At 41.9% G+C, this 13,506-nt stretch overlaps 1 protein-coding gene across 1 annotated transcript; it reads right to left on the bottom strand.

Annotated features, from left to right (window-relative positions):
* Nucleotides 1-1,337: 1,337 nt before the first annotated feature.
* On the bottom strand, nt 1,338-3,653 carry LOC133014769 (DOMON domain-containing protein FRRS1L). Its single transcript, XM_061082035.1, has 5 exons — nt 3,452-3,653; nt 2,861-2,945; nt 2,444-2,582; nt 1,588-1,834; nt 1,338-1,510 (listed from the first exon to the last, which is right to left on the bottom strand). The coding sequence occupies exons 1-5, from the start codon at nt 3,651-3,653 to the stop codon at nt 1,338-1,340; spliced, it is 846 nt and encodes a 281-aa protein (XP_060938018.1).
* Between the last annotated feature and the right edge of the window lie 9,853 nt (nt 3,654-13,506).

Consider the following 13,506-nt stretch of genomic DNA (forward strand, 5'->3'; position numbering starts at 1 on the left):
TTTAACATAAATTAAATGTGTAACTTTAAATCAATTATGTGTATTTTTTCTCTTTCATGCTTTGGTGGCTCATTGTTTAAGCTGTAAAAAAACAAAACAATGTGAGACAATATATCTTCAATACAATCAGACCAATTAGAAACATATATTCACATAATATAGAAGCTCATGCTTACAGATCTTATTTGACACATTTAAGTTATGAGCTATAGTCACTGGTCATAAATCTGGAAGACTTTTTTCCATACCTGATTTCCAACTAAATTCAAAATTACTAAGACTAATATCATCAAAATATTGGGCACATGACCTCAGTTGTAATTCTATTAAAATATATCATTTTTTTCACTGTTTGACCCATTTTTCAGCCGGCAGTTCCAACACAGCAATATCTGTATTTTTTTTATAATGTTATTTTACATTCTTAATTTTGTAACAATAATAAACAAATATAGCAGATTGTTTCATTAAGAGGCATCTCAACATATTCAGTCATTTTATTACAGATCAAAAGGCTACAGTAACAGGGGGAAATAAGTCCATGTCCAAGCAAAATGTTCTTAGATCCTCAGTTTGCTCCTGTTCAGTGATGTTGTTGCTCACCTTGGAGATAGTAACCAAACTCGTGTAGCAGTCTCTCTCTGTTTGTGCGACACAGTCACAGTGCAACAGCCCTGATAATCAAACAGCCACTGTTGAGGTAAAGGTGGGGGAAAAGTTCTTAAAGGGAAATTATAAGTCAAGATGAGTCAAACGAAAATAATTGTTTAAAAGTTCATGAAAATATTTTTTTATTGTAAACGCATACAGTAGGCAGAACTTGGATATTTAAACTCTTATTTTCATTTTAAACATGAGTGAGGGGACAGGACAGGTTTGTATATCAGCTGTGAGTTGGTTGGTTTCTTTTGTCCTTAGGCAGACTCACACTGTCTTATTCTTCTCATCACCAGTGAACATTGGCTTTTTGAAATTATTCCTAGATTTCCCAGTACATGCTGTATTTTTGAATACTTGTGAATGTGTACCCATTGTACTTTTTTAACACTTGGTAGTTACGATAAATACTTAAAGTAGTTGACCTATTTAAACAAAAAAACTACTCTGTTATCAGACCTCTTGTAGTGACCCCAGTACATAACACTTATACAATATAGGTTTAATAATTTGTCTGGATCCTCTGGGTGAGTTCAGAGTAATGGATATACAGTATATTCTCTATGTGTTTAAAATGTCTAACACTTTGTGCAAAGTGCACACTTGAATGTGGCATCTAAAAAATGTCGACTTGTTTTTATTGCTGCTTCATCTCCTCTTCTGTGGTCTGCTGTGCTTCATTATGGTGTCCCCATCAGTAGGTAGAAGGTGAGAGCTACGATGAGCAGTAAGCAGAGGGGAGAGTTGAAGGTCTGGTACGCTGTGGAAGGCATGAAGATGTCCTCGTACTTATAGATACTGATCATGTGGTCGCTGACGGGCGGGCTGTCGATGTCATGCCTCGTGATGGAACCTATCGGGAAAGGTAAGACAGTGTAAGATGACAAACAAACATAAAAAGGTTTGACTTTAAGCTGATGCTTGACTCACCTTGAATGGCGGGACCCCATGCGAACAGGTAATACCACGACAGGTGTAAGTCCACCAGTGTCTCCTCTCTGGGGACATACAGCGGCCGTTTGAAACGGCAGGTCACCCGATTGCTATCGAAAACTCCCTCCTCATCTCTGGCCGGGTTCCTCTTGATCTCCTTCGCCCACTGGCCGACGTTATAGAAGTGATGAATCCGCACACGACCGTTGTCATCATGGACGCAGCCCATGACATCGTCTCCACCCTGAGGATAAAGAAAGGAATTAACAAGGTTGGATGACCTTTACCGCAAAATGTTTCCTCACCATATTAACTAAACACTAACAATGGTCACTTGACTGGTTGTCAAACTCATCTTTAACGGATTTTTAATTTTTACAAATATATTCTATGGTGTTAAACATGAACTCAAAGCAGTTCAGCCCATGATTATATTTTCATGTGAATAATTGTATTTTAGAGGGAAAAACTAAATGATATTAGAGGAAATACAGTCAGAAAACTCAAAATATTGAAAATGAATGGAGACATTTGCTTAAATATGTGCCTTCCTTTAAATGTCTTATCATACAATATATACACAGCTTCTCATTATGGAAACTTTTGGAATAAAAGCCCACATTCTTACTCTTCCTGTTGTTAGTATTTGAACTGACTGTAAGATATTAAAAAGTTGCATAATTCTCAACATGTCCATGTTTGATTAGGGATTATTGATTGTACATTTCAAAGAACCTTGTCTGACAGCATCTAAGGTCAATTATGTGAAGCAAACACAACAAAATGTGTATTAGCCCGACCTAGAGACAGGAATAACAGGAACAGCAGTCAGAGAGGTTGTGTGGCTGCTCACCATTTTCTTGTCAGAGGAAAAACCCACGGCCACCCAGCCGTCTGTGTCTGCACTCATTTCATACTCCACGTCTGTGCCAATGCGACGGTAGCTCAGAAAGTAGTCACACGATTCTGCATCACACCCTGGCTTCCCATACCTGGACAAAGACAAAGACAGACAGTTGTTATCTCACTCACATTGAAATATCACACAGTCAAACATTTGGCTCACAATATTCAGAATATCCATGTAGAACCAAAGTAAAGCTCTATTCAGGTTTTAGAGAACAAGCACAGTGGAAAGTTTCCATGTTTAGCAGCAGATCTCTGAAGTCAGGCCACAGAATGTAGTATAAAGCAGTTCTGGGAAATACAGCTGCAAAAGAGCTCTGTGTCCAGAATGAAGGAGCTGGTAAAAGATGTTTCTGTCTCTGACCTGATGCAGCCTTTGGTGACTCCACAGTCAACGACTTTGATCTTGGCAAAGGGATCCACTGGTGGAGCGGTGGGGAACGGATAACCTGCAAAATCAGCAACAAAAACACATCTGATGCCTGTTTTCAAATAGGTAAGCTAGAAGAAGACTATCAGTACAGATGTTTTGGCTTCACTTCTTCAATGTGCTATTTGAGGGTTAAGACTTGGTTTTAGGGTTAGCAGGGTAAGCAGCTAGGGAATTTCATTTTATATTGTCAATGAGTGTCCTCACTGAATACAAACGTGTGTTTGTGTGTGTGTGTGGTTGAGAGAGGGAGAGAGAGAGAGAGAGAGAGAGAGAGAGAGAGAGAGAGAGGTGTGTACGAACAGCAGGGAGCTGGCCTCGGTGCTGAAAGGCTGAAAGGCCTCTTACACAGGAGACAGGTCGAATCCAAGACATGAGAAAAAGAGCACATGTTAATTTTCTTCTTGTATTCTCTGTTGATTTCTCTCTATCCTGTGTTATCGACATTGGTCCGCATGTAAATGACATGTAAACAAATACCCCATTGGCTGGGAGTCATCAGTAAACTGAAATGTAACTACTCACCGTCATCGGACAGATATCTGGACTCCAGGAAATCGGAGGCAAAGGTGCTGTACGAGTCCTTGTGCTCCTGGTGCCCCGGCTCTCCGTGCTCCCCGAGGCCGGCCCTGAGAGCTCCCTCGTCGGTGGGGCTCGGTGCGACCCCCCACCATCCGCCCTGGATCAGCAGCACCAGCAGCTGCACGAGCCTCCGCAGGAAAACCATGGCCAATGATCTAAATATGAAACAGCCACATGCAACTACTGAACCGAGCTGATATCAAACCAGATCCTCATTTCTGTTTCCATCCCTGTTTCTCCGCAGGTCTCCATCGCAGCTTCACTGAAATCATCTCCGCATCATAATTGGCTGCTCGGCTGTTTATTCTCGCGGATGTAGGGGGGGTTCAACGTGTGATTATCAGGCTAATCCAGCCCCTAATTACCCAGACTGTTAACCTAACCATCTAATTCGGATACACGACTATAATCTTTTTTTAAATCTGAGTCTAGCTGCTGCTCCTGCTCGGTAATCTGAGATATTAGTCGGTGGAAGTATTGGCTGGATGAATGGTTTCGCCCGGTTTCTCCCTCCTCAGTCAGTCACAGTAACGACCAATGAGGAGCCGAGACGTGCTGATATAAGGATCGATCAATTGGGGATTATGGTTTATAAACGCTGCTGATAAAAAGGAATTTTTTAAACAATTGCCACATAATCTCTCACAGATTTGAACACTTGGGTGTGATGATGTAAAACAAAACCAATAACTTGCTGAAATAACCTGATTGACTGAATTTGGATAGACTAAAAACCAATATATATATTTATATTTAGTTGAAATAAAATTATTGCCAGGGACACAGCCAGGATTTGAGTCCCTGTTACACTAAGAATTCAAAATGCAAACAACTATAATTATGGATTAGCAATTGGATGTTCAGGTTTTGTTTTATTAACTGCATTTCTGTAAATGTTATTTTATAATATTAAGGTTTAAGTGGTTTTCTTTCCCACACTGTCAGGCTTGAATTTCTGCTGGAGCATTCTTTTATTTATCTTTGTGGATAAAGTTGATACATTTAAATTTGTGGGATCTAAGTCAACAAATGGAATAGGCATGTTTTATTAATGTTGGACTCCCCAAAATAAAAACAGACATTCTGAAGTGGTAATAAATCTGGCAAATGTTTTTCACAACAAATAATTTGTGTATTTTTGTGCTGAACCTAATGTAGATTCTGTTTTAAAATTTACAAAGGTTTGTGCAGCCCTATAAGAACTCCCTGAACACATTATTAATTTAATACTGTGCAGCTTTGCTTTAATTTGTGATTAAATGTCCCCACCAGTCGTGTCCCAGATGCTTTTAGAACACTGCAGCACATGTGTTCCTGAAGTACTGGTGAATTTTTAATCCCTAAGTAGATATATATATAATTCTGTACATGATTTAAATTAATAAAAATGCATTGTTTCAAATGACAACTGGGGACTCAACTCGTAACTAATCATTATCTGACTATCCCTGCTTACATCCTGCAACTGCCTGTACACAGTCCTGCCACTGGATGGTGATATAACTCCACAGTTTCAACTTCATATCCAGATCTGCCTGGGAAGGCTCTTCCCAGACCAGCTACCTGTCTCACTTTTATTCTATTATATCCCAGGAAACACCCAAACTCTTGACACAGTGTAGTAACTGTCACTTTATTTGTCAGTTGACAGTTTCAACAAAAAAATTCACAAGAGCTACCTTTATATTTTTGAGGATTTCAGTCACCTCAGTGTTTATTTAGGAATAACACTCTGCCCCTTACAGACTTATTAAAGCCTTTGACTCACCAGAGAGAAAACAACAGAACGCTTCAAAGAAATTTTAAATTTCATAATGATGGCAGTGATGAATGTAATACATTATATTGAACAGGTTTACAACATATTCAATGTATTAGCACACATTTATTTATTAGTTTAATTTAATTGCAGACTAACAGCAGACTTTGGTTAAGTTAATACAAAATTTAAATATATATAAAAAAACATAGTTTATAAAAACTCTATAACTGGTTACTTTCATATTTTTTAGTTTGGTCAGTTATGTGCAGCTTCATATTTTTACCAGGTTCAGAAGTTGAAGAGGTGATAAATAAAGCAGGGAACGTTGCTGTTGGCATCTGTGTCCTGTAGGTGATGCTGGTGTTTCACTGTGTGAAGGAAACTTATATTGAGTGACAATAAAGATGAACTAAAATACATATCTCACATTAACACACATACTCAAACACAAAGCTTGTAAATAGTTTTAAAAAACAAAACAGGAAATCTGATGATAACCAGCAAGTAATTTTGAGGACAAAATAATGACACCTTTATAATTATAAACCTTGAGTTGTCCTGCATGCTCTAACACGCCTGTGTGCGTGTTAAGCTCACGTTGGAAAGCATGCAGTTCTAAAGAACAACCCCTCATGCATTTAAAATGTGTGTGTTTTTTCTATCATGTCTGTGCACATACGTGTTTGCACATACAAGAGTGTGTGACCTTTAACCCCCCCTCAATTCATACCACTCCTCTCTGCAGACACAAATCAACCTGATCAATCGCTCCTCTTATTCTCAATCCGCCCAATTATCCCTCGTTTATCCTCGTATTATTTCCACTTCCACTCCAGCCCTCTCGATCCCTCTCTCTCCCCTTCCCAATTACCATTCCATGTAGGGAGCAATGCTTGCTGGGTAATGAGGGACTCTGGGCGTACCAATCTTATCTTAATAGCCTTAAAGGGCCTAACACAAACACCCAGTCGGTTTCGCACACTCACACCGTCCGCACACATCCGTCCACGCGTGTCCTGCCATAGAGAGAGAGACAGGAGGAGACGGAGAGCGAGAATGAGACAGGAGAGAGGAAAGGGGATGGTGGGAGAGGAGCAGTGAGGAGAGGGTGAGGCTCGCCTTGGGGTGGGGGGTATGGGGGTTTGAGGGAGGGAGGGGGGTTAGTCTGGTAAATGTCAGTGGTGTGTCTCCTGGGCCTGAGAGACGAGTTAGTGACAGGAGAACAATGGCCGCTGGATCCATTCAGAAACACAGCTGCTATGAGTGCATGCCTGGATCTGTCGTCTGCTTAGCCATCAACCAGCAGTTGCAAAGGTGGAGCACACACACACACACACACACACACACACACACACACACACACACACACACACACACACACACACACACACACAAACACTAATAGGAAAAATGCATACCTGCAACACAGCCAGCCATACACAATTGTGCATCCGGACAGGCTAGGCAAGGTAAGCGCAGGATGCTGGGAATCAGTAGTGATGTGGAAGGCGTAGTCAGTAGGTAACAGCCCCTCCAGACTCATGTGGCCAATTGAACATACATGGAAGTTGTGCTCACTCATATCTGCCTCTGCTACCTGCTTAAACAATAAAGGTAAGGATTTCCTATAATGTCGTTACTATTTACAAATCCAATGAGGGGGACCAAAACCAACAGTGACATGATCTGACAACGTTTTTAGTCCGAAAATGATTAAGAGCATTGATTACATATTTAAGAGTGACACATTTAGGTAGGAAGATGTTATGACCTCATTGCTGTTCGATGGAATGGTGGAGAATGAGCCAAGGAAGCACAAGTTAATGTTTGGAGTGAAGGAATGTTCTTTTTTCCCTTTTTTTCAAAAGAGATCATGTGAGTGCTAATATCTATGAACAGGTGACATTTGGTTCAGACCTGGATAATGAGCTGGATGGATCTGATTTCAATACGTTTGCAATTTGTGATCAAGTGGCCAATCAGCCTTTTTGATTGCCCTTCTAGTTGATACTGTTTATTGTTGACAATAATAATAACCAAAATCTGCCTACTCTTTTATATATATTTGTACTTCACTTAAAAATATTTAACAGCTCCTTATCTCTCCTGTTCCACTCAGTGGCTCATGTATTACAGTGTATCTGTAGCAGAGGTATCATTTGATCCCTTCAGAGAGCTGCAGCAGTAAACTCCCCGTGGCTTCTTTTTTTTTTATTCTGGCATCTAAACTCTACGTTGGAAACCTCCCACCTCATTCTCTGCTGGACAGTAGAGCAGATCACTTATCGACTCAGCCCCACTCATAGCGTCAAGCTATTACCTCTGTCTCTAACTCTCCCACTCGCGCAAACAGTCATAAAGCAGGTCCGTGATCTCGCTGCAGGCCCCTCCACCCCCAGGGCCTCATTTAGGAGATGTCAGAAATCACTTTACTCACAGACGAAAGTAAGAACTATTGACATGTTCTACTGGCTGCAGAGCGAGTGCACCTCCGCCCCTTCCCCTCCCTTGCTTCCCACTCACAGACTAAAAAGACACACACTATTATTATACTTATTTCGTAATTTTCTGTGACTGTGGGAAATGAACAAAAGCATGTCTGTCTTTGTCATATTTGCATACCTGGTTTGGTTTGTGCAGTTTGTCTGTTGGGGTCTCTGTGTGTACCAAAGGCTGAGAGGTTCCATTGTGCTAATGAAATGTTTGCAATAGAGATCAGAAGGCACAGATGAGACATCGATCAGCACTCATTAAACACCCCAAACTGGGATCACACACACAAACACAGGGACACACATTCAAATGCACACACTCAGCTACATGCACAGGTACAGCTGACAAACAGAAATATGTATTTAAGCTCGGGAATGTATTTGATCTCATTCCAGCTTTGCACACAGTGGCATCCGTCCCCTGCCGTGGGAATGACTCTCAAAGCTCGTATTGACAGCTGACTTATAATGCTTGTTGTCAGTAGACTTATCCATTAAGCTGTGACACCGCTCTCTCTCTCTCTGTCTCCATATAGACACGCCGACTGGTCAGGGCCTTAAGCAGTGATTATGGTGTTGGGCAGTGGGAGCTAGGGGCTGCACCGTCATTAGTCTGGTTAATCAGAGCCTTGCTCCAGGTTAAGCTGCGCAGCCTCAAGAGACAGGCTGATGAGCTGAGAACCGTGCCCAGCCTACAGTTCTCGGGTCTGGGCTCCAGCGGCTCCCCTGGCCCCAGCCTGCTCCAGCCAGTAATCTATAACTCTCCCCTGGAGCATGGCATGGAGGCTCAGCCTCCTGGACAACACTGACACACGATGCATGATAATGAGACACACAGAATGACTCACTGTCACACACACACCTGTTCGCACATAGCCACACTTCCCACTGATGCAGAGTTAGCAGTCATCACTGACTTTTTCTGCTCGTCTTCCAAGAGTATTATGCTCAATAAGACTCCAAAAACAAGCGAGTCCCTGTGAGTCGCAGTGACCTTGACTTAATGACCGTTCTCGTTCAACATCTAAATGCTTAACTACTCCTGTCCATGGAGCCCGATAACAGCCAGCTCAGCAGAATGAGTGTATAATGACCACAGGGACCAGTGGAACCATCCAGACACACACACCCATACACAAACAAATTCCGAGGGGGATACAAGGGGCCTCAGCTCAGCAGGGACCCTCCAGAGATGTGTATCTGAACCAGGCCTACCATTGGCCAGCCTTCTCTAACCCAGCATCCCCTGTGAGCTCATTAGCCCCAATCATAACCACTTCTCTATGTCTACTCTACACACTCCATCCATCGCAAACCTGCCACACACAAATTACACCCTCCATCAGGATCGGATGGATAGCGTGTGTCTGTGACCGTAGGAGTGCATGTGTGTTTAAAGGACAAGGAAGGTCGGAGAGCCCTGTGAGCCCTGTGAGCCCCCCCGACATTTCCCAGTGGACTTTGCAGACCCTAGTGGAGCAGAGTGGAGTGTGCAGGAGGCGGCAGGAGAGGAGACAACTGGAGGTGAAAAGTCGGCAGAAGGAGGTTAAGAGCTGTGTTTTCAGGTGATGGAGTGGACGACCAGGTTTTCAGGCCCCTGCACTGCTCTTTTGTTCCGTGTGACCCATATGGGCGGAGAGGGAGAGGGGGGAGGAGCGGGAGGCAGAGAGAGATGAAGAAAGAGGCTTTTCATTTAAAAAATGAGTGCATGCTGCAGACACTGGACGGACCCCAGAGAACCACTGAATGGGATGAGACAACAAAGAGCCCCATCATCAGTTTAGTGAATGGATCTGTCCATCCATCCCTTTTATCTCCCTCCGCTTGTTGTTTTTTTCACCGTCTCCTCCTCTCTTAATCAGCCTCTCATTGTGCCATTAGCTGAACCTGTAGTCTTAATCAGAGGCTTGGCACAGTCATCATCGCTATCCGCTGCCCTTCTCACCCGCCCACACACGCGTGCACACACGCTAAATAAACACATTTTAATGTGACACCAATCATGTTATCTACTCAATGAGCCCCCGTCCTTCTCCCCCCCCTTCATGTAGCCCACAACCCAAACGCAACACATGGGACGCCCGTCTCTCCCGTCCGTCAGTCAGCGCCAACACTGATGGTCTTAATATGTGTGTGTCTGTGTGTGTGTGAGTGTGGTCTTGGCAAGTATCCCAAGGGGAGGGAGAATTACTTCAACGCAGTAACCTGAATCACCACCTATCTAAAATCTTTGCATAAATACTGTAAACACACACACACACACACACATATTTAGACCATCAGTGTGTTGTGTTGTCGCTGACGGACAGGAGAGACGGGCGTCACACTTTTTCTCTCTCTCATTTAGTTTCTCTCTCTCTCTCTCTCTCTCTCTCTCTCTCTCTCTCTCTCTCTCATGCATGTCAGCGAGTGTGTATTGATAATGTCCATTAGCATATTTATGATCATTGCCAGCCTCGTATTGTTTGCTCGCTCCATTAATCTTCATCTGGTGCCTCTCGACTGACAGCTCAATCTAACAGGGCATCACTGGGCACTGGGCGCACAGACACACACACACACACACACAAACACACACACACACACACACACACACACACACACACACACACACACACAAACAAGAATGCATAGTACATGAAGTACATAAAGCGTGTTTGCATCAACAATCAAGCGGCATTGTCCCACATGTGCACACACACACACGTGTTCAGGCAGTCAGCTTGATTGACATCACCCCTGTGAGTGTAATCACCGGAGGTTATCCAACCCAGCTGTGCAGGGGTCTGCTCAGCTTCTCCTGCACAGCGCTGCGGTGTCGTACCCGCAGGCGAGTGTGAGCTCCCTCTGGGCCAGAGGTGGGTGATGGTGCCCCAGGATCAGTGTGTACCAGCCTCACTCTGTACATCTGCCTTCTTACACACACACACAAGAACAGCCCTAAAATGTTATGTATCTTGAGCCCAGCCCCCTTGTCATTAAAGACCCCATAAGCAAATACAATTTAATATGCAGCAGGTAAAAGTACTGCAGAAACACACACAGGGAGTAACTGTGGTGTGTGTGTATCAATTAGGACGTGATGACAACATGTATTTGTGCATATAGACAAGTGAGCACTCCTGTAATGTTCGCACAAATGTTAATGTGTTTGTTTAAAGCCAGTGTGAGTGACTCACAGCTGATTACTGGATGAATGAGTGCTGGAAGCTGGCCAAGTTCAATGGGAGGTCTGTTCTCCTGTTGCCTCTTCCTCCTGCTTCCCTCTCCTCCCTCCTCCTCCCTCCTCCTCCTCCTCCTCCTCCTGCAACACCCTGCTGCTCCAGGAAGAGCAACCAGGGAGCCAGGATATCTGTGTGTGTTTGTGTGTTCAAAGTAACGCTTGTCACACAGAGATGAGCGTTGTGTCATCCAAACCGGGTTTGGAAAGTAGGAGACACAGTTTGTCCCTGTCTAAGTAAAGAAGAAACGTTTGTTGAGTCTGTAGGGTCTGTACACAATCATAAATCATAAACTGACATTTTTAGATTTAGTTTGGGATGGGTTATTACCCAATAACCTAAAGCTTGCATATGAACTAACAAAAATTATGACTGTGAGGTTAAAATACAGACTTTTGAACGACCCAAATGTCACTTACCTCTCCCATGGAGCACAACAACAGAGAGGGAAGCGGTGAGGGGGGAGACACACCTTCATCAGGAGGGGTCTTGCAAAAAGTGGTCACAGGAGTACAGAAACCTTCTCAGACATTCCACATATTTTCTATGGAGGCCTAAACCTGTCAAATAATAACTGATTTTGTGTAATAATAACATTAGATATTATAATTGCATATTGGACTCTGTTACACATATTGCTGCTGTTTAATTGGCCTTGTTACACTAGCCTGACAAGTCGTTATAGTCATTCAGGAGAGCAAGGTCATCTCTGTGGAGGTTGGAGTTGGAGGGTTGAGATCGGAGGCTCCACACGTCCCTGCTGTTGTCCGCGCTTTATCTGTACCAGCAGTTTTTTGCCAGATCATATTTTTTCCCATCTAGTGTCCATCCAACTGGCTGTGCTACATAGAAAAAGATTTGTACCAGGTCTGATGTGGTTTTAAACATCGCCCCAGACATCATGTTCATTATTAAGGAGGGTTGGGGGTACGCTGGGAAGTGGATTTACAATCCTACACCAACGTGCCAGATTTGTGCTTTCTCCTGTTAATGCTAATGCAACCAGATGTTTTTGCTGCAAATGAGAGCAGCAGTAAAGCATCTTGGCCAGGTAACTTTGACAGAATCCAATAATGTGTGTCGTCTGAACATTAAACATCCGAGGCAAATTGATTAATGGAAACTTAGGTGATTATTTAATCTCATCAATAAGTTACGTATTCTTTCATCGGAGCAGAGTGCAACCTCCTACTTTCAATTTTATTTACCGTTATCATGTATTGTTTCTTATCTGATTGCACCCGATCAACGCTGCTGGACATTTTCTCATAACTTAACAAGACTTTTTATTGATAAACCCAGTGTGATTTAAATGACGTCTGCTGAGTGAAATCTATGGTCTCGTTTATCTTTAAGCTATAAGATGGTTTGAACCAGAAAACACGTAGAGTAGGAAGAGTCGTAATACTTCTCTTTCCTGCGCCATAAAGCTATTTTTATAGAGGCTATCTATAATATTCCACTATCAGAGATTATACAAGTTTTATTGTGATCTCCCACAAGAGATGAGTTTTATGCAGCTTTAGTAAATCATTCCTTCTCTCTGTGAAACCAGCTCCAACGACTGTTTTGCCTGTGTGAGGGTGAGAGTTGTGCAGTGTTAACATTTATGAGGTGTAAGCTCATATATTTGAATAGTTTATGGAAGCAGTAAAGTGAGAAATACATAATTTGCTAACATGTACCATGTAAAACTGCTCTTAAAGATGGGCTGTGAATACAAATGCAGATTTCGTATTGTTTGAGCATATTCTACCGTTCATGAGCAGGAAAGCTCTTTCTCCTCCATGTTCTCTCCATCACAGTACAGAATATAGACTGTATTTATCATACAACTGCATATTGTTCCTCATTTGATTATTTGTGTACTACTGCTACACAACAGATTCTTCTAAATCTGTCTTTGCAATATTCATACTACATATTTATTATATATTTTGTTTATATACACTTTATATTTATTTATTTATTGAGTGTGTTCTCTATTAATAACTTCCTTCTTATTTTTATTTTAACCAATCAAGTAACTGGTCTATCAATGGAAATCAGAGGGCAATAAGAATTTTATCGTACAGAGACAATAAAGGTTTGAATCTTGAATCTCAAATGAAATATTATACTGTGTAAAAATACAAAATAAAATGTGGTTGTAATGTTTTTTATACATTGAAGCCCTGGAATAACACCCAAATTTGTATTCTTTTTTCTATTTTTAGAAGATAGGTTGATAGTTTATCATAAAAAGCAAATGGGCTGATGAATGTAATTAATTTTTTGGGACAAATTATCAGTAACCTCTTAGTATATTAGAGTAATTAAAATGTTTTACTATATTTATTTATTTGAATGTTTGTGTTTTCTTGCCCTCCAGCTTCTGCTGGTAAATGTTATTGAAAAATGTTTGAGAGGAATGGTTTATTCCTGTTTGGAAGAATAATCTCACAAATAGATAAATAAATGCTTATATGTATAAAAGTATTTATATTCTATGTAAACAGTCTTACATCTTCATCACCCAGTTCA

This window comes from Limanda limanda, chromosome 11 (genome assembly GCF_963576545.1).
Source record: "Limanda limanda chromosome 11, fLimLim1.1, whole genome shotgun sequence".
NCBI lineage: Eukaryota > Metazoa > Chordata > Actinopteri > Pleuronectiformes > Pleuronectidae > Limanda > Limanda limanda.

Bases quoted from the DNA above. Each gene is read 5' to 3' on its own strand.
- LOC133014769 (XM_061082035.1), bottom strand. From the start codon at position 3,653: ATGGTTTTCCTGCGGAGGCTCGTGCAGCTGCTGGTGCTGCTGATCCAG. The intron at 2,946-3,451 runs GTGAGTAGTTAC...CTGATTTTGCAG, and splicing joins CAGATATCTGTCCGATGACG to GTTATCCGTTCCCCACCGCT. The intron at 2,583-2,860 runs GTCAGAGACAGA...GTCTTTGTCCAG, and splicing joins GTCACCAAAGGCTGCATCAG to GTATGGGAAGCCAGGGTGTG.